Source organism: Poromitra crassiceps (assembly GCF_964638095.1).
Source record: "Poromitra crassiceps genome assembly, chromosome: 13".
Classification (NCBI taxonomy): Eukaryota; Metazoa; Chordata; class Actinopteri; order Beryciformes; family Melamphaidae; genus Poromitra; species Poromitra crassiceps.
The window spans coordinates 1,217,018-1,244,455 of NC_139644.1; the positions used below are offsets into that span (position 1 = coordinate 1,217,018).

General features: G+C 45.9%; 1 protein-coding gene across 1 annotated transcript in view; it reads right to left on the reverse strand.

Moving 5' to 3' along the window:
- Window positions 1-6,450: 6,450 nt before the first annotated feature.
- Window positions 6,451-27,438, reverse strand: part of smg1 (SMG1 nonsense mediated mRNA decay associated PI3K related kinase) — a 188,388-nt gene continuing 167,400 nt past the window's right edge. Inside the window, exons 58-64 of the mRNA XM_083649718.1 lie at window positions 26,758-26,937; window positions 25,831-26,058; window positions 17,338-17,549; window positions 16,850-16,950; window positions 10,882-11,061; window positions 9,670-9,776; window positions 6,451-7,780 (exon numbers count right to left, since the gene is read on the reverse strand). Coding sequence (XP_083505844.1) covers window positions 7,703-7,780; window positions 9,670-9,776; window positions 10,882-11,061; window positions 16,850-16,950; window positions 17,338-17,549; window positions 25,831-26,058; window positions 26,758-26,937 — 1,086 coding nt within the window. The 3' untranslated portion in view covers window positions 6,451-7,702. The remainder of the gene's footprint in view (window positions 7,781-9,669; window positions 9,777-10,881; window positions 11,062-16,849; window positions 16,951-17,337; window positions 17,550-25,830; window positions 26,059-26,757; window positions 26,938-27,438) is intronic.

Genomic DNA, 27,438 nt, shown 5'->3' on the forward strand with positions numbered 1-27,438 from the left:
ACTCATGAAAGTGGTCCTCATGTGTGAAGATTATCCCGCTGAACCTTGGTTCGCGTTTGATTGAACTTGTGTTGCCCACAGACATTATTTGAGGCATCGCGCCAAAAACCCATTCAAAAATCCCATAGACAGAAACAGTGAAGAACCAGGAAGTTCGGGACTTCCGCATTCAGCCTACAAAAATACGTCATCCCTGGAGCTCTCTATAAGCGCTTAAAATAAGCAGCCGGTGATCAGTTGGAGATGTTTAACTCATTCCCCGCCAGAGGTTCAAAGGAAAAGTTGCCAGCCACCGCCAGGGTTTTTGATCATTACACTAAAGAGGGAGCAACATTCGGCGAAGACCAAAGGTCTCCACTGAATTTTTTTTACGCCAACCTTAGCTCGCAGCTGAATTTTTTTGGCTGTTTTTCTAAAATGTTGGTCGTTTGAAGCCAGATTTAGAAGAATGTGTCATTTTAAATTAACATTAGACTGTTATGATGTCATTATTCAGTTTTAACCATCAATATTTGCTCCTTTTCTCATTAGGGTAAATACTGTATATTTATTTTTAGATTTTTGTCAATTATATGTGCTGTTATGGTTATTAGCTTAGTCACTCACTTCTACACTAGGTTCTACACTATTTCCACAGGAGTAATCCTGTGGGGATGGTGCATTCCCAAAGTGGGCCGCTGGGGTTCACTGTCTCAAAAATAAAGAAATAAAATAAATAAAATTGCCTGGTCAAGCGGCCCACCAGCCCACCGGGATTTGTCCCGGTGCTCCCGATGGCCAGGCCGACTATGCTCAGCCCTGTTCCTTCAGTCCTATGTTCCCTCAGTCCTATGTTCCCTCAGCCCTATGTCCCCTCAGCCCTATGTTCCCTCAGCCCTATGTCCCCTCAGCCCTATGTTCTCTCAGCCCTATGTTCCCTCAGCCCTATGTTCCCTCAGCCCTATGTTCCCTCAGCCCTATGTTCCCTCAGCCCTATGTCCCCTCAGCCCTATGTTCTCTCAGCCCTATGTTCTCTCAGCCCTATGTCCCCTCAGCCCTATGTTCCTTCAGTCCTATGTTCCCTCAGCCCTATGTTCCTTCATTCCTGTGTTCCCTCAGCCCTATGTTCCCTCAGCCCTATGTTCCTTCATTCCTGTGTTCCCTCAGCCCTATGTTCCCTCAGTCCTATGTTCTCTCGGCCCTATGTTCCCTCAGCCCTATGTTCTCTCAGCCCTATGTTCCCTCAGCCCTATGTTCCTTCAGTCCTATGTTCCTTCAGTCCTATGTTCCCTCAGCCCTATGTTCCCTCAGCCCTATGTTCCTTCAGTCCTATGTTCCCTCAGCCCTATGTTCCCTCAGCCCTATGTTCCCTCATATAGGGATGACCCCGTATTATACAGCAAGTCAGAATTATTTCCCTGTCCCTAACGAACATACAAATTCATCCTGGGTCAAGCCTGATCTGCCTTGTGATTCTGTGAAATTCTGGGGCAAAATATAATAATGTGTAGGCCTATTGGTACACAGTTAAAATGTCGCCATATAAACTTTATCATTAGTACTCAATTTATTCATGCTTCATGGTGCCAGAAAATCAAACAGAAGTGCATCAGGTGGTAGTACAAAAACAACTGTATAATACATGCAGCTATGCAATGGTTCCACGCGTGTAATCTCTTTCTCAGGCAGGCTGTGTTTTGTGTGTCAGATATTTCGTAAATAAATATATTTGAAAACGTGTTACGTTTACATTTATGCTCGGTTATCAGAAACATGTTTGTCTGGAAAAACAAGCCAAAGCATAAAGACAGGAAGTAGACGGGTAGTGAGGTTTCACTAAAGGGCAACATACTGCAGGTCAGAGGTCGTCTGAAGGGTACAGAAAAAGAGAGAAGAGAAAGCACTGGGGAGAGTTAAACAGCAATTTATTTCTCTTTTCATTCCTCTTTCCTTCATCCATCCATCAGCTGACCAATCGGCAATGAGAGGACTAATTACCTTCTGTTGTGGTTTCATCATGACATCCTACCAGAGGGCTTTCAAGTTTCTGCAGGAGGAGGCATCACAGAGGAATGTTGGCTCTCCCATGGGAAACAAGATTAGCCTGAGAATAGCAGAATATGAGCATGAATCTGAAAGTGTAGTGACATGACAAACCACAGGTGGCCATGCTGGCAAAGGTAGAGTAGGAGTGTGTGTTGACTATGTGCAGGAATTGATTTTGGTGGTTATTCGAGACGCCAGTGAAATACACTGAAATCCTACACTCTATTCTATAATCATTCAAATTCATTAATAGACTTGTTCAGAAACATACAGGGAATAGTAAGCCCAGACCAAGCACAGACCCTGTACAGACCCTCTGCACTGCGACATGGTTAGTTCAAGAAGAGTCCTTCTTGAACTAACCATCCTCAAATATTAATAATAATAATGCTACTTATTCCTTCAAGTATTGTCAAGTGCTGCATATCCCTTTTAAAATATCTTGGATGATGTAGACCAGGGGTTCCCAACCTTTTTTTTTAGCTTGAGACCCCACTTTGATGTTCCAAAAATGTAGGGACGCCAGATGTTAAAATTTTGGTACATCGGTAACATCATTAGTGACCTCGTCAATGACATCAATGATGTCACATGTAACAGTATGCTGACTTTTCCCCTCAGATTTCTGACTTCAATCTGAGAATTCTGACTGTAATCTCACAATACTGATTATTTTCCTCAAAATTCAGATTTTCCCCCACCAGTTTTCGTAAACTCATAATTCTAACTTTCTTCCAGATCTGACTTTATTCTCAGAATCCTGACTTAAAATCAGAACTCAAATATTTTCTTTACATGGCACTAATCGTCTTCAGTAGTTTTAAATTGTGTGGTGTAAAAAAGCGTTTTTCTTCTAAATTTCAGGAGACCCCACTTAAGCTTGTGGCATACTCTTCGCGCCCAGCCAAGCGCATAGGGCGCGCGGCGATTATGACGTCATCGCACGGGGCGTGTCGGGGGGCGAGGCCTGAGCGCAGCGCGGCGCGTCCATGGAGATTTTTCTATCAGCGCGTCGGGTTTTGCTGCCTGTGCCTGTGAGATCTCCGTGGTAGGCTATCAGTGGATATCTGCTGTGATTGAGTCCCACCGTCATAAAGTCGCCTTTGAAGCATGACGTTCGATTATAACAAACTAGTTGTGTGGCTTAGCCTTCCCAAATGTTGAGGGTCATTTTTTATAATTTAATACATAGAATTGGGAAAGTTACATTCAATTTCATTCAGACTGCCTGGCGCCTGGAGCTGCGCACTGAGTATGTTCTGTTTTGGCCCGCGCAGAGTGCGCGCGCGCCCTCCTCGGAGCCCCGCCTCCAGCGCGTGCGCGAAGAGTATGCCAGAAGCTTTAGGGTCGTGACCCCGCACAGTTGATTTCACTACTGTTGACAAAATGTACTATTTTAAGTTGCTTTGGATAAAAGCATCTGCTAAATGACATAATGTAATATAATCTAACACGATTCCAAATTTTTGACAACTCGTAATAATCGCTTTTACATGAGTAAAGTAGTTATTTTGATTAGCCAGAGTGAATTATAATTCTGAGGTTTTATTGCTGAAAAATATAGAAAATGAGTCCAAATGTCATGGTAAGGTAGGTATGGTCAAGATGGGTTTTCCAGACACAAAGTGGACCTAGACATCTCTCACATTGGAAAGGGTGCCAGTTTAGATTGACCAATCAGTGACCCAGAAAGTGTGAAGCTGAGGGAGCAGAGATTTGAGTGTAACCTGACCTTTAGGATTATCCTCCAAAACGCTTCATACCAAACTGAACAATTAACATGGCCTGAAGATCACAGGGAAACCCTGTCTGCAGTGGAAATACAGGCTTTAACATGGCCTGAAGATCACAGGGAAACCCTGTCTGCAGTGGAAATACAGGCTTTAACATGGCCTGAAGATCACAGGGAAACCCTGTCTGCAGTGGAAATACAGGCTTTAACATGGCCTGAAGATCACAGGGAAACCCTGTCTGCAGTGGAAATACAGGCTTTAACATGGCCTGAAGATCACAGGGAAACCCTGTCTGCAGTGGAAATACAGGCTTTAACATGGCCTGAAGATCACAGGGAAACCCTGTCTGCAGTGGAAATACAGGCTTTAACATGGCCTGAAGATCACAGGGAAACCCTGTCTGCAGTGGAAATACAGGCTTTAACATGGCCTGAAGATCACAGGGAAACCCTGTCTGCAGTGGAAATACAGGCTTTAACATGGCCTGAAGATCACAGGGAAACCCTGTCTGCAGTGGAAATACAGGCTTTGCAAATCAACCATCATGGAGGTCCACTGCAAAAATGGCTGTGCACAAATCATGTCTCAACATACAACAGTGATGGGAAGAGACTTGTCCAAAGCTAATTCTTGTGCAGTAACATTCTAATCAAAAGTCAATCGTTTGATAAGGTGGATTTTCTATGTTGACATACCGGTAATCTATCATAGTGCTGTATGTATTCATCCTAATCCCATCCTACACCATATGCCTTTGACTGCTCTTTGTGCCATGTGCCAGGTTTCTTTTTATACCAACATTTAGACTTAAGAGTATATACAGTGTAGGCCTACTGACAGCAACAGTATATACAGTGTAGGCCTACTGACAGCAGCTTTGGCAGCAACAGTCTATACAGTGTAGGCCTACTGACAGCAGCTTTGGCAGCAACAGTATATACAGTGTAGGTGTACTGACAGCAGCAACAGTATATACAGTGTAGGTGTACTGACAGCAGCAATAGTATATACAGTGTAGGTGTACTGACAGCAGCTTTGGCAGCAACAGTATATACAGTGTAGGTGTACTGACAGCAGCTTTGGCAGCAATAGTATATACAGTGTAGGCCTACTGATAGCAGCTTTGGCAGCAATAGTATATACAGTGTAGGCCTACTGACAGCAGCTTTGGCAGCAATAGTATATACATTGTAGGCCTACTGACAGCAGCTTTGGCAGCAATAGTATATACAGTGTAGGCCTACTGATAGCAGCTTTGGCAGCAACAGTATATACAGTGTAGGCCTACTGACAGCAGCTTTGGCAGCAATAGTATATACATTGTAGGCCTACTGACAGCAGCTTTGGCAGCAATAGTATATACAGTGTAGGTGTACTGACAGCAGCTTTGGCAGCAATAGTATATACAGTGTAGGTGTACTGACAGCAGCTTTGGCAGCAATAGTATATACATTGTAGGCCTACTGACAGCAGCTTTGGCAGCAATAGTATATACAGTGTAGGTGTACTGACAGCAGCTTTGGCAGCAATAGTATATACAGTGTAGGCCTACTGACAGCAGCTTTGGCAGCAATAGTATATACATTGTAGGCCTACTGACAGCAGCTTTGGCAGCAATAGTATATACAGTGTAGGTGTACTGACAGCAGCTTTGGCAGCAATAGTATATACAGTGTAGGTCTACTGACAGCAGCTTTGGCAGCAACAGTATATACAGTGTAGGTCTACTGACAGCAGCTTTGGCAGCAACAGTATATACAGTGTAGGTGTACTGACAGCAGCTTTGGCAGCAACAGTATATACAGTGTAGGTCTACTGATAGCAGCTTTGGCAGCAATAGTATATACATTGTAGGCCTACTGACAGCAGCTTTGGCAGCAATAGTATATACAGTGTAGGTGTACTGACAGCAGCTTTGGCAGCAATAGTATATACAGTGTAGGTCTACTGACAGCAGCTTTGGCAGCAATAGTATATACAGTGTAGGTGTACTGACAGCAGCTTTGGCAGCAATAGTATATACAGTGTAGGCCTACTGACAGCAGCTTTGGCAGCAATAGTATATACAGTGTAGGCCTACTGACAGCAGCTTTGGCAATAGTATATACAGTGTAGGTCTACTGATAGCAGCTTTGGCAGCAATAGTATATACATTGTAGGCCTACTGACAGCAGCTTTGGCAGCAATAGTATATAGTGTAGGCCTACTGACAGCAGCTTTGGCAGCAACAGTATATACAGTGTAGGCCTACTGATAGCAGCTTTGGCAGCAAATCAATACCACAGTAAATCACCGATGCAGACACACGGTAATGCTTGTTCATGACAGCCCAAAACAAGTCCAAATGCGGTTGAATTAATAGTTATAGGGACGGTCTTTGAAATGTGGATAGAAATAATCCTAGACACTGACGGTGCTAAATTAATATATTAACTTAATATATTAACTTAGCACCGTCGTAGCAATGACATTCAAGGACCCGACTGTAACACTTTAGATTTTTCCATACAGCAGCATTTAAGTGATTCTGACAAATGATTCTGTGTAGAATAGATCTTTTGGATGTGACTGATGTAAGAGAGAAATGGTGATGAGGGCTTAAACGGAATCTCTCTGTTTGCGCCAAGACGCCGAAGCAAAGAACCGACCACTGACCTAAAAAAAAATACGCGCAAGACTTCAATTCCACGTTTATTTGGCATCAAACAAAATCCAATAAAACCTTTAAGAAATAACAGTTTGCACCATCACCAAAACATCACTATCTGCTCTTTAATTTCTCCCACTAAAAATGTAAAACTAGGTCAACATCAATAAAACGCAAGCATTGGGGGTGGGGAGTGAATACATATGGGGAAGGCGACAGCTTGTGACAGGCAAGTCAAAAAAAGGCAGCAATCTACGTCTAAGAAGAAAGAAGGGAGAAAAGTTACAATACACAACACAGATTAAAGATGCACACTGAAGAAAAAGGATCAGAAATAGGTTTTCCTGCATCAAGATCTCACCCCTCTGAATTCTGACATCTTACTTTGTTCTTTCTCAGCCAACAAATCAACCCTAAAAAATAATTGCAGATGATGGAAGGCTTCAACTTTAACCACAAAACCACCATGACTCTTCATGGGAAAACCATCTCCACTTGACATTCCTTTTTTCGGAAAAATTGGTTGACACATCATTTGAGAGATATGTGCGAATGTTTTATATATACCGGTCTGTTTCGAGGAGAAACAAAGTCTTGTTTATACCGTTTCCCCTCCGTGTAAATCATTTTTTATTGCAGGCTTCAGGTGGGAGTCCATTCAGCTACCCCATGCCCACATCACACCTGCCCAATCAGCTTACCCGCAGATCTGCCACTGGCCAATCAGAATCACCAGATGATTAAGGAAAATATTTCAGTAAAACAGGAGTGGCCATTTTGATGAACCCATCCATCTTAGCCTTTTTGTCCCATGGTGAAGTCCAACCAGCAGCTGCTGTCATGAGCCAGCTGTGTGCTTCAGAGAAGTCCTCCTTCTGACGAGAAGATTGTGGACTTGAGTTGGCTCCAAAGGACTGAAGCAGTGGCTTGTATGGGTGGAGCTCTGTAGTGGGTGGTGCAGGTGAGGGGGTTCCCTCGCCCCTCACCCCGTCTCATGTAAACGCCTGAAAGGAGACGGGGCCCCCCGCAGACCCACAGAGCGTTGTGTTAGCTGGATCGCCGATGGTCGGGGGAGTGCGGTTGCAGCGGTGCTACAAGGTTGCTGCCCCCAGGTCGGGTGCTGCCCCCAGGTCGGGTGCCCGGGAGTTTGGGGGGGTGGGCTAAGCATCCGCTCCCCCCCTTCCTCCCCCCAGTGTGGCCCGGTGCTGCTGCTCCGACACCCCAGACCCGCTGGATTCTGGTGGATCTCCAAGCCTTTGCTGGACCAAAGAGATGAAGCAAGCGCCGTGAGCAGTGTTCACACCCAGGCCGTCCAGCCCTCGTACAGTTGGGCCAGGTTGTCTGTGTTGGTGGCCTCTTTGATGACAAAGTCCACCTAGAGAGGAGACATGGGGACACAGCGGTTACAAAGTCCAAAGCTTTATAAAAGCAATAAGCTCCATGAGGCTGTGATTTACAGTGATTTTACAATGCAAGTGGTGAACGCTTTGGAAATCATGCCGAGAGCGCTTACATTGCGCACAAACAGCACGGAGCGGCTTTTTGAGTGCTTGCTTTGTTTTGTTTTCAGTTCAGGATGCAACGATCACACGGATGGTAGGAGGAGTGACGTTGATGAGCAGCGTGCTTTGAACTTTTTTCAGCTTGAGACGCCCAGCAGCTTAAATAAGCGCGTTGGGTCTTACTCTGCACGGCCGCTTAGAACACCTCTAAGCTGTGGTCATTAAATAACTAACAGAAAGTCACCGGTAGCGAGCAGCACACTCAAAATGGATTAAAAGACTCACTGGGTGCAGGGCAAGCAAAGAGTTCAGTAAGGGGGCATTCACACCAAAAGTGTTTTTTTCAGTCAGAACGCTATGAAAATCATGTCGAGAGCGCTTCCATTAGTGCTCCGTTTTATCTTCCCCTGCAGTCGCGCGCACTGGAGTTGACGAGACAACGACCACACGGACGGTAGCCAGCTGGTTTTGTCTGTTTGATGTTGTTCACTGTCAACATGAAAGTCAGATTATTGCCAATTCTGGTAGCAGCAGAGGTTGAAAATCCCTCGGGAGGAGAAAAGGTAGGAGGAGTGAAAAAGACAATCAGGGCGCTTTTCCTCTGTTTTTTTCAGCTTTAAAACGGCCACAGCGCTCCTCCAAAAACAACAGACACCAACCAGCGCTGAAACGCCAGGTGCGTTTATTAAAAGAGGAGCACGTCTAGCGCGTCCTTACATAGAGAATGAATTGCAGAAAGAGGCCAAAGTGAGGAAGGCCTTTGGCTGAAACGTTCGTTTCTGCTGCCCGGTTTGAGGAACTATTCAAACCTGTGGAAGGACATTTGGAGAGCTGCTTTTTCTCTCTCAAATCACTGTCAACCACAGCCTCTTGGGGCTTATTGGTTAAACAACCACTAATAACAGAGTTAGGCCAAAACTGGATACCGCTCAACCTTAGTGGGTACTAGATTTCTCACTAGTGACCAAACATACTGACAGGAGAATCTGTGGGAGGGGCTAAAGCCACACTTCTCTAAACATCTTGCCAGATGCCGTTATAATTGTGCCTTTAAACAATATGTCAAAGACAGGCATGCTGTGTTTGTGTGTGCGTTACCTACAGGCATGCTGTGTTTGTGTGTGCGTTACCTACAGGCATGCTGTGTTTGTGTGTGCGTTACCTACAGGCATGCTGTGTTTGTGTGTGTTACCTACAGGCATGCTGTGTTTGTGTGTGCGTTACCTACAGGCATGCTGTGTTTGTGTGTGCGTTACCTACAGGCATGCTGTGTTTGTGTGTGCGTTACCTACAGGCATGCTGTGTTTGTGTGTGCGTTACCTACAGGCATGCTGTGTTTGTGTGTGCGTTACCTACAGGCATGCTGTGTTTGTGTGTGCGTTACCTACAGGCATGCTGTGTTTGTGTGTGCGTTACCTACAGGCATGCTGTGTTTGTGTGTGCGTTACCTACAGGCATGCTGTGTTTGTGTGCGTTACCTACAGGCACGCTGTGTTTGTGTGTGCGTTACCTACAGGCACGCTGTGTTTGTGTGTGCGTTACCTACAGGCATGCTGTGTTTGTGTGTGCGTTACCTACAGGCATGCTGTGTTTGTGTGTGAGTTACCTACAGGCATGCTGTGTTTGTGTGTGCGTTACCTACAGGCATGCTGTGTTTGTGTGTGAGTTACCTACAGGCATGCTGTGTTTGTGTGTGAGTTACCTACAGGCATGCTGTGTTTGTGTGCGTTACCTACAGGCATGCTGTGTTTGTGTGAGTTACCTGCTCAGTGACGCTCATCCTCCGGTTGGGGTCCACGTCTCTACCCTCCAGCTTGGCTTTCACTCTCTTCCACACACTGACCGCATACGAGTTCCTCTCCTGGACAGCTGCAACACAACATGCATGTAACAACCAGCTCAGGAAGGAAGGCAGGCATCTTTGACACTCTGGGTTCCCACACTTTGACACTCGGGGCTCCCACACTTTGACACTCAGGGCTCCCACACTTTGACACTCAGGGCTCCCACACTTTGACACTCGGGGTTCCCACACTTTGACACTCGGGGTTCCCACACTTTGACACTCGGGGTTCCCACACTTTGACACTCGTGGCCCCCACACTTTGACACTCGGGGTTCCCACACTTTGACACTCGGGGTCCCCACACTTTGACACTCGGGGTTCCCACACTTTGACACTCGGGGTTCCCACACTTTGACACTCGTGGTCCCCACACTTTGACACTCAGGGTTCCCACACTTTGACACTCGGGGTTCCCACACTTTGACACTCAGGGTTCCCACACTTAATTCAACAGCAAATTCAAGGAGCCAACAGGTTCATCACTGTTACAACACTTTTTTATGAGAACTAGCAGGTTTAACAGAAGCTCACAGACAATTAAGAAGAGAGGCTTGAATTGAATGAACACTTCTCAAGTTTGCTGTTACCTAAAAAATAACTTCAATTTAGATTCTTGCACAAAATATATAAATTCAAGCACTTTCAAAGCACCCGTGGAAACCCTGAGTATTTTTTTTACATTTCCAGAAGGCAGCATAACGAAGGAGGGCAGTGAGTGTAGAGGCAGTGAGGTGGTAAAGGAGGTAAAGGAGGACAGTGAGTGTAGAGGCAGTGAGGTGGTAAAGGAGGTAAAGGAGGACAGTGAGGTGGTAAAGGAGGACAGTGAGTGTAGAGGCAGTGAGGTGGTAAAGGAGGACAGTGAGGTGGTAAAGGAGGACAGTGAGTGTAGAGGCAGTGAGGTGGTAAAGGAGGACAGTGAGTGTAGAGGCAGTGAGGTGGTAAAGGAGGACAGTGAGTGTAGAGGCAGTGAGGTGGTAAAGGAGGACAGTGAGTGTAGAGGCAGTGAGGTGGTAAAGGAGGACAGTGAGTGTAGAGGCAGTGAGGTGGTAAAGGAGGACAGTGAGTGTAGAGGCAGTGAGGTGGTAAAGGAGGTAAAGGAGGACAGTGAGTGTACAGTAGAGGCAGTACCTCGGCCTGTCTTGGGGTCTCGTATGGCCCTCTTGGGACTGGGCTGCAGGCCCTTGCTGCTCACCAGCAGCGTGCCGGGCGGGGTGTCGGCGGGGGTGCCTAGGTTACGAGGCAGGGCCTTCTGCCGTGCATTCTGGGACATGGAGTCTGGCTGAGTCTTCACCCCACTGCATCGAACAGCTGGAGCCAAGCGGAGAGCACAGAGAGAGAGAGGTCACACTTAACACGCACTTATTCCAACACACAAAGACTTTTGAGCAAGACACTTTATTTGGACTAGAAATATTGTGCGCTTATTTCTAGCATGCTCAGCTTAACCCCTCATCGTATTATAGTAGTGAGATGAGATAAGTCTGATGCTTATACTCAACTTCATATCAAATGACTAAACAGTCTACTGATACTCAGTGGGGTGTTTGTAGTGTGTGTGTTAGGGTAGGAGATAGGGTCAGGTTATGGTTACCACCATCTGTACACATGCAGCCAATAGAGAGCCGCAGGGATGACGTATTTTTGTAGGCTGAATGCGGAAGTCCCGAACTTCCTGGTTCTTCACTGTTTCTGTCTATGGGATTTTTGAATGGGTTTTTGCCGCGATGCTTGAAATAAGGTCTCTGGGCAGATTAATCAAACGCGAACCAGAGTTCTGTCGGATAATCTTCACACATGAGGACCACTTTCATGAGTTTTGTAGCGTAAATGCGAGCCCTAGAAGTAAAAAGCTCGAGCTAAGCTAATCCAGAACTACACACTGTCGCATAGGCTTCCACGTCACGTCAGCACTCAACCTGGACTGTTGTTGATGTGTGCACTGATTACCCCGGGCTGAACGGGGCTGAACCAGGTGAGGGAAAGAGAATTTCCGTGTTCGTCCTTTGAGTGGTGACGTTATTGACGTATATATCTCCATCGACTCAACAGTGTAGTCTCATTTAGCCGTTTGCTAGCTAGCCACCCTTTTAACGGCACATAAAAGCTTCAAAACTCATAAAAGTGGTCTTCATGTGTGAAGATGATGTTACTAAACACTGGTTCGCGTTTGATTAAGCCAGCGTTGCCCAGAGAGCTTATTAGAAGCATTGCGCCAAAAACCCATTCAAAACTCCCATAGGCGAAAACTGTGAAGAACCAGGGCTGTTAGCAGTGGCGTGCCGTCCATTAGGCGAACTAGGCAAATGCTAAGGGCGCTTGAGCCGTTAGGGGCGCCAGAGAGGGTAAAAAAAAAAAAAAAAATTTTTTTTTTTTTTTTTTTTTTTTACAAATACTTTTTCATGATAATAGGCCTACTATTATTTTACAATAGTAGACAAAAATAAGAAGAACAACGTCTTAAGTCTTTAAATAATAGTGAAATCATTTTTCTAATTCTGGCTTTCTGGCTGCCCGGGCTGCAGCACTTTCACCATGGTCCCTAATCCATACCACCCCACCCACTGCGCGGCCGCACCCCCTTCTACCTGCTCGGAGCTTTTTCCCAGAGTGGGGGAAGGGTGCTGAGGGTGCTGCAGCACCCCCTGGTGGCAAGAAATGGATTTTCGAAATTGTTGGATTTGGCTGTCTTGTGTTTATACCACCAACAAGATGCATTAAAAAACAGTTTGTGCTTCCCAGATCTAATCTTATTTCATACGCTCTCTCTTCAAAAGTGTTTGATTTTCATCATAATCTGGTTTTCCATAATAATAATAATAATAATAAGTTCAGTGTTTATGCCTGTGTTTCTGTCTGTTGTAGTGTAAAACGACTAAAGGGAGAGCAGGTGCTTACATGAAAGTGAGTGAGAAAAGGAGAAGATACTGAATAATGACATCACAACAGTATAATCCTAATGTTAATTTAAAATTAAATATTCTTCTAAATATGGATGAAAGTCCAAAAAATGTAAAATTTTCTTCGGCGCTGCCCTCGCGGGCAGCACCAAGAGACCTTTCCTTACAGCACCCCCTACCTAAAAGTACTTCCAGCGCCACTGGGGAAGCCTGCGATTCTGAGCCTGCACTGCAGTGCTGGATTAGCTGCGATATAATTTTTATTATATTTTCTTTGGGGGAGGGGGGGGGCACCAGCAAAAATCTTGCCTAGGGCACCAACTTGGTCAGGCACGCCACTGGCTGTTAGCATCGATGATTTCCGGACTCGTTACTGCGGCTCTCTATTGGCAAGGGACACTTTGTTGAACTGTCACTACAGGGCTACAAAGTGAGATTTCTGCTTAAGCCTGTTTCTTTTCAGAAAATTCAGTTCCACAAAGCCATGGAAACCTTTGCTTCCAAACCAGCATGCCGTGTTCTAAATATCGGCGACTGCAATCGGTGAACGTTGGTCTTTTTTGCCGGTGGCCGATTGCAGTCAAAATGGCCACTATCGGCCGATATATGGGTGCATCCCTAATTCTGAGGGAGTGGAAGACCCCCTCCCCAGCCTCTTTTCAGCTGTGGCTGACGGACATGGTCTCAGTTATACGTATGGAGAGACTCCGGTTCTTGAGGACCAATTCACTTGGGAAATTCTCAATGTTCTGGGACCCGTTTCTGGCCTACTTGGACGAGGTTGGAGGCGACATGTGACTCGCCCAGCTGACTTCTCATGGAGCCTTTGCGTGGGATCCCACGCACATCTCTTACAAGCACATTACGCGGCTGGTAGCAGCACGCTGTAATATTGGAATGTGGATGATCTGTTTGTTTTATATTTCTTTCTTTCTGTGTTTGAGCCTTTTGTTTTTCACGTTCTGAAAATTGTAAAATAAAATATTGGAAAAAAAGAGATGGTAACATTATTAGCGGAGCTTCTGGCCTCGGGGGTAAGTCGATAGCCACGTTAGCAAGCAGCTAAGCTAACGTTATCTATACGCCCATAGCCAGCAAGTGCTTCGAAAAGCTGGTCATATCACAGACCCGCCCCACACTCCCCCCGGACCACGACCCACTACAATTTGCATACCGCCCCAACAGGAGCACAGCGGATGCAGTAGCACACGTGCTTCACACCGCCCTCTCTCACCTGGAGGGGAAGGACACCTATGTGAGAATGCTGTTCGTGGACTACAGCTCAGCATTCAACACCATAGTACCCTCCAGGCTGGTAAGCAAGCTCAAGGATCTGGGACTAAACACAGCAATGTGTGACTGGATCGTGGACTTTCTGACAGACCGCCGCCAGGTGGTGAGAGTGGGCAACCTCGCCTCCTCCCCACTGACCATCAGCATAGGAGCGCCCCAGGGGTGCGTCTCCAGCCCCTTCTGGTACGACCTCTACACCCACGACTGCGTGGCGACTCAAACTTCGAACACCATCGTGAAGTTTGCAGACGACACAGCAGTTGTGGGGCTGATCTCCAGGAGCGACGAGACGGCCTACAGAGAGGAGGTGGAGGCCCTGGAACAATGGTGCCAGGACAACCACCTCTCTCTAAACGTCTCCAAGACCAAGGAGATCATTGTAGACTACAGGGAGGGGGGGGCGCACACCCCCCAATCACCATCAATGGCACAGTGGTGGACAGCTTCAAGTATCTGGGAGTCAACATCCACCAGGACCTGACTTGGGCCGGCCACACCACCACTGTTGTCAAAAAGGCCCAACAGCGACTACACGGACTCAGGCGCCTGAAGAAATTTGGGCTAAGGCCAAAAATCCTCAGGGACTTCTACAGAAGCACCATTGAAAGCCTGCTGACTGGCTGCTTCACCACGGGAACTGTACCACCATGGACCGCAGGGCGCTACGGAGAGTGAGGCGCGCGGCCCAGCACGTAACAGGATGTGAGCTGCCAGAACTGCAGGAACTGTACAACCAGCGGTGCCTCAGGAGGTCCCTGAAGATCATCAAGGACACAAACCACCCCCACAACAGCCTGTTCTCCCTGTTACCCTCAGGGAGGAGATACAGGGTCCCAAAAGCACGCACAAATCGCTCGAGGGACAGTTTCTTCCCGCAGGCCACGAGACTCCTTAACATACACAAATAAACTCCAAACAATCATGTAGTAGCTGTACTGCAGCTGCTACCATTACGTATGTTCAATTAGGTCTATGCTATTTGCACCTGTGCAAACAGAATGTTTAATTATGTTTAAATTATGTCTATACTATTTGCACCTATGTGCAGTGAATGTGTCACTGTTTTTTGGCTTGTTTTATTGCTTTACTGCCTTATTGCTTGTTGTTTTCCTGCACCTACAGTATATGCCCTGTTATTTTGCACTATGTTGTAATGGAGTCTACAGCACAAGAATTTCACACGTGATACTTGTACTACGGAGTGACAATACAAATCTTGAATCTTGAATCTATAGCCGGGCCAAAACCACAATATCACAGCAGCTAAAACTTCCAAGCTAACGTAAGGTCCCTCCATGAACTGAAAACACAGCCTGGAATCTAGTTTCCCCTTGACATCGGTCACATTGCTGCTGTTTGGCCTGACGGTCTTCACTAGATAAACCTTTTTTCTTTTTCTGTGTGGACTTTTTACTGGACTCTGTGTTGTTGGTCGTTTGCTGACATTCATTGGCTGCATTAGCTAGTGAATGTAATGTTAGCCTGTGTTGTTAGCCTTCTTCTGCGTTGGTGTTTAGGCTACTGGCTGAAGCGCTGAGAGGCTTGTGAACGCGCAGAACGTCACATCCGCTAGATTTGCCGGGAAGGAGCAGAAAGCCTGATTCATAACATTGGAATGGTTGAACGCAGAGAGACGCGGCTGGGCTAATTTCTTAAGCTACGTAACGGAGCATTCACTCATTGGTAATAAAAAAACACTTCGTGAACATTTATTTCTTCCCAAAACTTACAGAATTGACCTTTAAGTATATTATTATTTATTCACTCCTAAACACTTCAAAATGAATAGATAATCCTCTAGAGCAGTGGTTCTCAAATTGTTTTTTACATGAAGGACCCCTAAACTGACAAAGATTAGACCAAGGACCCCCATTTGATAGGATGTTGTCCCACGGTCCCCCACATGATAATAAGATTGATGCTTTTAGATGTTTTACTGTATTACAGAAAGTGTATAAACCCATGACCCAAATAGTCATTGTGTTACTTATGAATGGAATTATAGGGAAAATAAATTGTCCTCCTTTTGGCTGGGGACCCCCTGGAACCCCTGGGGGTCCCCGGACCCCCATTTGAGAACCACTGCTGTAGGGATTGTATCCCCAGTAATAAATCACTTTTTTTCTTTTCTTTTTTACTACACTCAATACATTTGACCCATTAAATATAGCCGCTAGCGGTGATGGCTGGGTTCACACATGGGAGTCTGCATTAAGACCACGGTCAGTTTGGTCATATTGATGGAGTCCCCAAGCTATCAAGTTCTGATACTGAAGAATGTCGTAGCAAAGGTGTCAATATCCAACTTGGTATTGGCTTGACTGTGTTTAGCTGTACACTCACAACACTGCTGTTGGGTCAAATGTGTACGAGGTTTCATGTAAATTGGACAAACGGTACAGGAGAGGCAGCACTTTTTGAAATGTGTCACCTTTGATTATAGGGCCACCATCAGGCTGATTATTATCAAACATCAAAATCAGTTTTTCCTCTAGAGGTCATCAATGTCCATACCAAATTTGAAAAGATTCTTATGAAAACTGATCAAGTTCCCATGAAGGACCTGCGGCAGACAAGAGAGTAAATCCATAATATCCCCAAAACTCATTGTGGGGATATATCAGTCTAATATTGAGGTATCAAGCTTGTCTTTACCTGGCAGAACATTTTTTTTATTGCGTTACCGTAGTACTTTCATAGCTGGGTAATAATATTCTAACAACCTGTCTATGTAAAACAGTTAAGAGAGAATGGAAGGACCAGTAAGCAAATGTTTCAGTTATCATGCTAATAATCACTCATTATCACCAGAAATCACTGTGTTTAACTGAGAAATTACATTTACATTTTGATTACAAAAAAAGAAATCAAATAAATAAATGATGCACAGTCCATGAAGTTCATACCTGCTGCAAAGCTCGTCTGCGCTGTAGAAACAGGACTGGCACATTCACTGTCTCTGTCAGTCACCAGCGGGGAGGCAAAGCCCACCAGCCCATTATACACACTGTATGGACACACACACACACACACACACACACACACACACACACACACACACACACACACACAGAGAGAGACACACACACACTTTATACAGGAGCAGATGAAATATGGGGATGAGTCTATGTTGACCTAGCCTTGACACGAGACACCTTCATTCAGAAAATACAGGCTCTGGCATAAATGGCTTGGTATTGGAAACTACGCAATATTTCTAAACACTGATTCTCCTATCTCCTGTGTGTATGAGAGTTTGTGTGTGTGTGTGTGTGTGTGTGTGCGTGTGTGAGAGTGTGTGTGTGTGTGCGTGCGTGTGTGAGTGTGTGTGTGTATGAGAGTTTGTGTGTGTGAGAGAGTGTGCGTGTGTGAGTGTGTGTGTGTGTATGAGTACCTCTGGCTCTGTGTGTGCAGCTCCTTCAGGGTAGCAGGGATCTGGGTCAGCAGGTCGAGCTGCTCCTGGCTGCGGGACGTCCCGCTGGCCTGCAGCACGGTGAACAGGACCAGCTGGATGTTGTCCTGCCAGGCTTTGTACTCCAGCAGGAAGTGACGCACGCTGCCCTCATACGCCATCTCCTCACCCTCTGCCACAGCCGCCTCTTCATCCTGTAAGAGGAAGAAGATGTCTTCAGTGCCTACTGCCCAGGTGGAATCAAACCCAGGACCTTCTAGCTGTGAGGCAACAGCGCTACCACTGCCACGGTGGAGAGAGGTAGGAGAGGATACCCCAACACGTCTAAACAACTCATCACCCTGTAGGAGAGGATACCCCAACACGTCTAAACAACTCATCATCCTGTAGGAGAGGATACCCCAACACGTCTAAACAACTCATCATCCTGTAGGAGAGGATACCCCAACATGTCTAAACAACTCATCATCCTGTAGGAGAGGATACCCCAACACATCTAAACAACTCATCATCCTGTAGGAGAGGATACCCCAACACATCTAAACAACTCATCATCCTGTAGGAGAGGACACCCCAACATGTCTAAACAACTCATCATCCTGTAGGAGAGGATACCCCAACATGTCTAAACAACTCATCACCCTGTAGGAGAGGATACCCCAACATGTCTAAACAACTCATCACCCTGTAGGAGAGGATACCCCAACATGTCTAAACAACTCATCACCCTGTAGGAGAGGATACCCCAACACGTCTAAACAACTCATCACCCTGTAGGAGAGGATACCCCAACATGTCTAAACAACTCATCACCCTGTAGGAGAGGATACCCCAACATGTCTAAACAACTCATCACCCTGTAGGAGAGGATACCCCAACACATCTAAACAACTCATCATCCTGTAGGAGAGGATACCCCAACATGTCTAAACAACTCATCACCCTGTAGGAGAGGATACCCCAACACGTCTAAACAACTCATCATCCTGTAGGAGAGGATACCCCAACATGTCTAAACAACTCATCATCCTGTAGGAGAGGATACCCCAACATGTCTAAACAACTCATCATCCTGTAGGAGAGGATACCCCAACATGTCTAAACAACTCATCATCCTGTAGGAGAGGATACCCCAACATGTCTAAACAACTCATCACCCTGTAGGAGAGGATACCCCAACACGTCTAAACAACTCATCATCCTGTAGGAGAGGATACCCCAACACGTCTAAACAACTCATCATCCTGTAGGAGAGGATACCCCAACACGTCTAAACAACTCATCACCCTGTAGGAGAGGATACCCCAACATGTCTAAACAACTCATCATCCTGTAGGAGAGGACACCCCAACACGTCTAAACAACTCATCATCCTGTAGGAGAGGATACCCCAACATGTCTAAACAACTCATCATCCTGTAGGAGAGGACACCCCAACATGTCTAAACAACTCATCATCCTGTAGGAGAGGACACCCCAACACGTCTAAACAACTCATCATCCTGTAGGAGAGGATACCCCAACATGTCTAAACAACTCATCACCCTGTAGGAGAGGATACCCCAACACATCTAAACAACTCATCATCCTGTAGGAGAGGATACCCCAACATGTCTAAACAACTCATCACCCTGTAGGAGAGGATACCCCAACACATCTAAACAACTCATCATCCTGTAGGAGAGGACACCCCAACATGTCTAAACAACTCATCATCCTGTAGGAGAGGACACCCCAACACGTCTAAACAACTCATCATCCTGTAGGAGAGGATACCCCAACATGTCTAAACAACTCATCACCCTGTAGGAGAGGACACCCCAACACATCTAAACAACTCATCATCCTGTAGGAGAGGATACCCCAACATGTCTAAACAACTCATCATCCTGTAGGAGAGGACACCCCAACACATCTAAACAACTCATCATCCTGTAGGAGAGGATACCCCAACATGTCTAAACAACTCATCACCCTGTAGGAGAGGATACCCCAACATGTCTAAACAACTCATCATCCTGTAGGAGAGGATACCCCAACATGTCTAAACAACTCATCATCCTGTAGGAGAGGATACCCCAACATGTCTAAACAACTCATCACCCTGTAGGAGAGGATACCCCAACACGTCTAAACAACTCATCATCCTGTAGGAGAGGATACCCCAACACATCTAAACAACTCATCATCCTGTAGGAGAGGATACCCCAACACATCTAAACAACTCATCATCCTGTAGGAGAGGATACCCCAACATGTCTAAACAACTCATCATCCTGTAGGAGAGGATACCCCAACACATCTAAACAACTCATCATCCTGTAGGAGAGGATACCCCAACACATCTAAACAACTCATCATCCTGTAGGAGAGGATACCCCAACATGTCTAAACAACTCATCATCCTGTAGGAGAGGATACCCCAACACGTCTAAACAACTCATCATCCTGTAGGAGAGGATACCCCAACACATCTAAACAACTCATCACCCTGTAGGAGAGGATACCCCAACACGTCTAAACAACTCATCACCCTGTAGGAGAGGATACCCCAACACGTCTAAACAACTCATCATCCTGTAGGAGAGGATACCCCAACATGTCTAAACAACTCATCACCCTGTAGGAGAGGATACCCCAACATGTCTAAACAACTCATCATCCTGTAGGAGAGGATACCCCAACACATCTAAACAACTCATCACCCTGTAGGAGAGGATACCCCAACATGTCTAAACAACTCATCATCCTGTAGGAGAGGATACCCCAACATGTCTAAACAACTCATCACCCTGTAGGAGAGGATACCCCAACACGTCTAAACAACTCATCATCCTGTAGGAGAGGATACCCCAACACATCTAAACAACTCATCACCCTGTAGGAGAGGATACCCCAACACGTCTAAACAACTCATCATCCTGTAGGAGAGGATACCCCAACATGTCTAAACAACTCATCATCCTGTAGGAGAGGATACCCCAACATGTCTAAACAACTCATCACCCTGTAGGAGAGGATACCCCAACATGTCTAAACAACTCATCACCCTGTAGGAGAGGATACCCCAACATGTCTAAACAACTCATCATCCTGTAGGAGAGGATACCCCAACATGTCTAAACAACTCATCATCCTGTAGGAGAGGATACCCCAACATGTCTAAACAACTCATCACCCTGTAGGAGAGGATACCCCAACATGTCTAAACAACTCATCACCCTGTAGGAGAGGATACCCCAACACGTCTAAACAACTCATCATCCTGTAGGAGAGGATACCCCAACACGTCTAAACAACTCATCATCCTGTAGGAGAGGATACCCCAACATGTCTAAACAACTCATCACCCTGTAGGAGAGGATACCCCAACATGTCTAAACAACTCATCATCCTGTAGGAGAGGATACCCCAACATGTCTAAACAACTCATCACCCTGTAGGAGAGGATACCCCAACACGTCTAAACAACTCATCATCCTGTAGGAGAGGATACCCCAACACGTCTAAACAACTCATCACCCTGTAGGAGAGGATACCCCAACATGTCTAAACAACTCATCATCCTGTAGGAGAGGATACCCCAACATGTCTAAACAACTCATCACCCTGTAGGAGAGGATACCCCAACATGTCTAAACAACTCATCACCCTGTAGGAGAGGATACCCCAACATGTCTAAACAACTCATCACCCTGTAGGAGAGGATACCCCAACACGTCTAAACAACTCATCATCCTGTAGGAGAGGATACCCCAACACGTCTAAACAACTCATCACCCTGTAGGAGAGGATACCCCAACACGTCTAAACAACTCATCATCCTGTAGGAGAGGATACCCCAACATGTCTAAACAACTCATCACCCTGTAGGAGAGGATACCCCAACACGTCTAAACAACTCATCACCCTGTAGGAGAGGATACCCCAACATGTCTAAACAACTCATCACCCTGTAGGAGAGGATACCCCAATACGTCTAAACAACTCATCATCCTGTAGGAGAGGATACCCCAACATGTCTAAATAACTCATCATCCTCTAGGACATCCATCACTGGATGAACAATAACTCCCTGCAGCTAAATGGTACCAAGTCTGAAGCCATCCTCATTGGAACGTGCCATCAGACAAAAAAGGCCGGCATCACCCACATCACCATCAATGGTCACCCTACCCCCCTCTTCTCCCTCGTCACAAACCTGGGTGTCAAACCGGACTCATCCCTGTCCTCTGATGCACACATCAAATCTGTCTGTCAAACCTCATTCTTACACCTGAGAAACATCTCAAAACCTCATTCTTCCACCTAAGAAACATCTCAAAACCTCATTCTTACACCTGAGAAACATCTCAAAACCTCATTCTTACACCTGAGAAACATCTCAAAACCTCATTCTTACACCTGAGAAACATCTCAAAACCTCATTCTTACACCTGAGAAACATCTCAAAACGTCGATCTTCCCTCAGTAAACGTGACACAGAAAAACTGGTCCATGCCTTTATCAGCTCCCGCATAGACTACTGTAACGCCCTCCTCGCTGGTCTACCAGCCAAAACCATCCAGAGGTTACAGTATGTCCAAAACAGTGCTGCCCGGGTTCTTACCAAAACCTGCAAATCAGAACACATAAGCCCAGTCTTACACTCCCTTCACTGGCTCCCAATAAAACATCGGATCACCTTCAAACTACTCCTCCTTGTGTTCAAAGCCATAAACTGTACCGGTTCAAGAACTCCTCACCCCGGTCACTCAGGTCCACCAGTTCAAACCTCCTTGCTGTGCAGAGAACAAAGCTGGTCAGCATGGGAGACCGTGTGTTCTCATCTCTGGAGCCACGGCTGTGGAACCATCTCCCAGAAACGATTAGGACATCAGACTCACTCGCTGGTTATAAATCACAACTTAAGACTCACCTGTTCCACTGTGCTTTCTCCTAGTTTTACCATGTTCTGTGCTTTTATTGCCCGTTTTATGTGCCTTTTAATATGTTGCTTTTATGTGAACTGATCTTGTTTTTAGCTGATCTGTTTTATGTGCTTTTACTATGTTGCTTTTATTGCTGTTTGTTTTTACTCTGTGAAGCACCTTGAGATTTCGTTGCATTTTAAAGTGTGCTATACAAATTAAATCCATTATTATTATTATAGGAGAGGACACCCCAACATGTCTAAACAACTCATCATCCTGTAGGAGAGGATACCCCAACATGTCTAAACAACTCATCACCCTGTAGGAGAGGATACCCCAACACGTCTAAGGGTGTATTCACACCTGTAGGTCATTTGCTTTGTTCCGATTCAGGTACTTAATTTATACAATTGTTGCATTTGTGCCTTGGTTCGTTTGTGTTCACACAGCCACAAATGAAACGGTCCAAATAGTATTGTCAAACTTCCTGGATTGGCCAGCAGAGACTCTGATAGGCTAATAGCCTCTCGGGATGGACAAAATAATTCCCAGAGATTTTCCTATATGATTATAAAAATGCGTTTTGTTAGACCTACATTTTAGGCTATGTCGGGCGTGCGCCGTGCGAGGAGAGAGAGAGAGAGAGAGAGAGAGAGAAAGAAAGAAAGAGGGAGGGAGGGATCGGGAGAGAGAGGGAGAAAGTTCTTTATTTATTTATTAATGTATGCTATGTAGCCTATGTATTTATTTAGCCTATTTAGGCTATCGGGAATTTGGAGATAGAAGATCAAAGACCCTCGCAAATTCTGCTATTAGGCTACTATCACGGAGATGAGGATTAGCCGAGACATAGGCTATATGAACACCTGTCCTGTCAGGAATAAAATATTAATAAATAATTTAATAATAACGGACATTTCGAGGAAGACATGCAATCAGTCTGATTGTCTGATTGAACCAGACAATCTTATCACAAAGAAGGCTGGCTCTGATTACCACGATTTGTTTTCATTTATTGAATGGAGACCAGAGAGAGGGAGAGAGAGGGAGGGAGTGGGAGCACCCGCTGCGAAGCAGCACACCGCACACAATTTACAGGCAAAATCCGTAGAGATTCAACACATCACTGTTGCTTCCCATGGTCCGAGGTAAGTTGATTGAGTTCAAACTGCTGATGTGATGATCCAAAAATCCCCCAAAGTTTATCGATGCAAGTCACAACAAGTCGCCAAAACAGGATCTGAAAGATGTTGTTTTTAAACGATAAAAATGTTCGTTCTTCAGGCCATTACGCACAGCACAGCTGACTACGGCAGCTGGTTTATCCAAAAATGCGCACCGTTTACTGCAGTTGTGGCGGAGCGAGGTCGGATCACGTTCTCACCACAAACGAACCGCACCAGAGTTCGTTTAAAGCGGACCGAGACCACCCTTTCTTGGCGATCTCGGTCCGCTTGTTTTGTCCCGCATCCGAGTGCGATTGCTGTGTTCACACTCCCCCAAACGAACCGCACCAAGGGGGAAAATGCTCTCTGTTTCGGAACAACTGCTCCAAACGAGATAGGTGTGAATACACCCTAAACAACTCATCACCCTGTAGGAGAGGATACCCCAACACGTCTAAACAACTCATCATCCTGTAGGAGAGGATACCCCAACACGTCTAAACAACTCATCATCCTGTAGGAGAGGATACCCCAACATGTCTAAACAACTCATCATCCTGTAGGAGAGGATACCCCAACACGTCTAAACAACTCATCATCCTGTAGGAGAGGATACCCCAACACGTCTAAACAACTCATCATCCTGTAGGAGAGGATACCCCAACACGTCTAAACAACTCATCACCCTGTAGGAGAGGATACCCCAACACGTCTAAACAACTCATCACCCTGTAGGAGAGGATACCCCAACACGTCTAAACAACTCATCACCCTGTAGGAGAGGATACCCCAACACATCTAAACAACTCATCACCCTGTAGGAGAGGATACCCCAACATGTCTAAACAACTCATCACCCTGTAGGAGAGGATACCCCAACATGTCTAAACAACTCATCACCCTGTAGGAGAGGATACCCCAACATGTCTAAACAACTCATCACCCTGTAGGAGAGGATACCCCAACACGTCTAAACAACTCATCATCCTGTAGGAGAGGATACCCCAACATGTCTAAACAACTCATCATCCTGTAGGAGAGGATACCCCAACACGTCTAAACAACTCATCACCCTGTAGGAGAGGATACCCCAACATGTCTAAACAACTCATCACCCTGTAGGAGAGGATACCCCAACACATCTAAACAACTCATCACCCTGTAGGAGAGGATACCCCAACATGTCTAAACAACTCATCACCCTGTAGGAGAGGATACCCCAACATGTCTAAACAACTCATCACCCTGTAGGAGAGGATACCCCAACACATCTAAACAACTCATCATCCTGTAGGAGAGGATACCCCAACACGTCTAAACAACTCATCATCCTGTAGGAGAGGATACCCCAACACGTCTAAACAACTCATCATCCTGTAGGAGAGGATACCCCAACATGTCTAAACAACTCATCATCCTGTAGGAGAGGATACCCCAACACGTCTAAACAACTCATCACCCTGTAGGAGAGGATACCCCAACATGTCTAAACAACTCATCACCCTGTAGGAGAGGATACCCCAACACGTCTAAACAACTCATCACCCTGTAGGAGAGGATACCCCAACATGTCTAAACAACTCATCACCCTGTAGGAGAGGATACCCCAACACGTCTAAACAACTCATCACCCTGTAGGAGAGGATACCCCAACATGTCTAAACAACTCATCACCCTGTAGGAGAGGATACCCCAACACGTCTAAACAACTCATCACCCTGTAGGAGAGGATACCCCAACACGTCTAAACAACTCATCATCCTGTAGGAGAGGATACCCCAACATGTCTAAACAACTCATCACCCTGTAGGAGAGGATACCCCAACACGTCTAAACAACTCATCACCCTGTAGGAGAGGATACCCCAACACGTCTAAACAACTCATCATCCTGTAGGAGAGGATACCCCAACACATCTAAACAACTCATCACCCTGTAGGAGAGGATACCCCAACACGTCTAAACAACTCATCACCCTGTAGGAGAGGATACCCCAACACGTCTAAACAACTCATCACCCTGTAGGAGAGGATACCCCAACACGTCTAAACAACTCATCATCCTGTAGGAGAGGATACCCCAACACGTCTAAACAACTCATCACCCTGTAGGAGAGGATACCCCAATACGTCTAAACAACTCATCACCCTGTAGGAGAGGATACCCCAACATGTCTAAACAACTCATCATCCTGTAGGAGAGGATACCCCAACATGTCTAAACAACTCATCATCCTGTAGGAGAGGATACCCCAACATGTCTAAACAACTCATCACCCTGTAGGAGAGGATACCCCAAAACTTTAATTAGACACCTCCTAATCCTGTAGGAGGGGAGTGTGTGTGTGTGTGTGTGTGTGTGTGTGTGTGTGTGTGTGTGTGTATTGTTTAGCAGACCTTGGCCATGGCTCGGAGGAGGTGTTTGACGTCAGCCAGTTGTTTGTTGTGGTTGGACAGGATGGTCTTGATGGAGTCGACCAGGAGCTGCAGTGTGTCTCCACAGGTCTCCAGCTGCTGCTCCCTGTCCTCTTGCGCCCCCTGCTGGACACTCAGCTCCTCCTCAAGTTGCTTCTGGGCACAGGCCAGCCAGTCAGGACTGCCGATGGGCAGGTCCAGCACTGGGCTCTGAGAGGTGTTCAGGGAGGGAGGGAAAGAGAGAGAGAGGGAGGGAAAGAGAGAGAGCTTACCACCCTCACCTGGAAACTCCATATTAGGGCTGTCACTTTTATTCGAAACTCAAACGTACCTTCGAATGTGGGGGGGGGGGGTGGGGCTGAATGGAAAAACATGGGTATATTCAAACGATCGCATGTCATTTCAAATTTGTTCGTAAGTAACAAAGTAAAGTAATTTGTTTCAAAAGTAACTTTTCCCAACACTGATTGTGATTTAACAACTCATTATGCATTATGCTATGACTGTATTATGAAGCTTCAAATACAGGGTATATAGAGAGTCTATAATATACGGTAGTTGACTCCCAAAAGTAACGAGTCATGTTTTTGGACAGGAGTGCACTGCGGCTGCTCACTGCTCCTAGATCTACTGCTTCTAGATCTACCAAGGTTCTGAGTAGAGGATGGGTCAAATACATGAATGATGAATTTCCCAAAGGGGAGAATAAAGAATAATGTAACGTAACATCACATACTCTCAGAGGTCAAACCCACCAGTCTGTGCAGTAGCTGCAGCTCCAGGGGGGACACTGTGCTGCTGAACTAACTTTGAGGTCAAAGGTCAAACCCACCAGTCTGTGCAGTAGCTGCAGCTCCAGGGGGGACACTGTGCTGCTGAACTAACTTTGAGGTCAAAGGTCAAACCCACCAGTCTGTGCAGTAGCTGCAGCTCCAGGGGGGACACTGTGCTGCTGAACTGGGCGGCGTAGGAGCAGGTCTGCTGGCAGCGCTTCAGCAGCTCAAACAGAGCTGTGTCCATGCTGAGGGCCTCGGGGGAGCGCGTGCGAAGACCTTCAAAGTTCAGGATGGTGGAGCACAAGAAGGTGACCTGGACAAAGATGGCAGCAGTCCATCACATTCTCTACCAATCAAAAATCATCATTAACCACCAATCAAATGCTGTGGCTGATCAGTATTCTATTCTACTAACCACCAATCAAATGCTGTGGCTGATCAGTATTCTATTCTGCTAACCACCAATCAAATGCTGTGGCTGATCAGTATTCTATTCTACTAACCACCAATCAAACGCTGTGGCTGATCAGTATTCTATTCTACTAACCACCAATCAAATGCTGTGGCTGATCAGTATTCTATTGTACTAACCACCAATCAAATGCTGTGGCTGATCAGTATTCTATTCTACTAACCACCAATCAAATGCTGTGGCTGATCAGTATTCTATTCTACTAACCACCAATCAAATGCTGTGGCTGATCAGTAGTCTATTCTACTAACCACCAATCAAATGCTGTGGCTGATCAGTATTCTATTCTACTAACCACCAATCAAATGCTGTGGCTGATCAGTATTCTATTGTACTAACCAC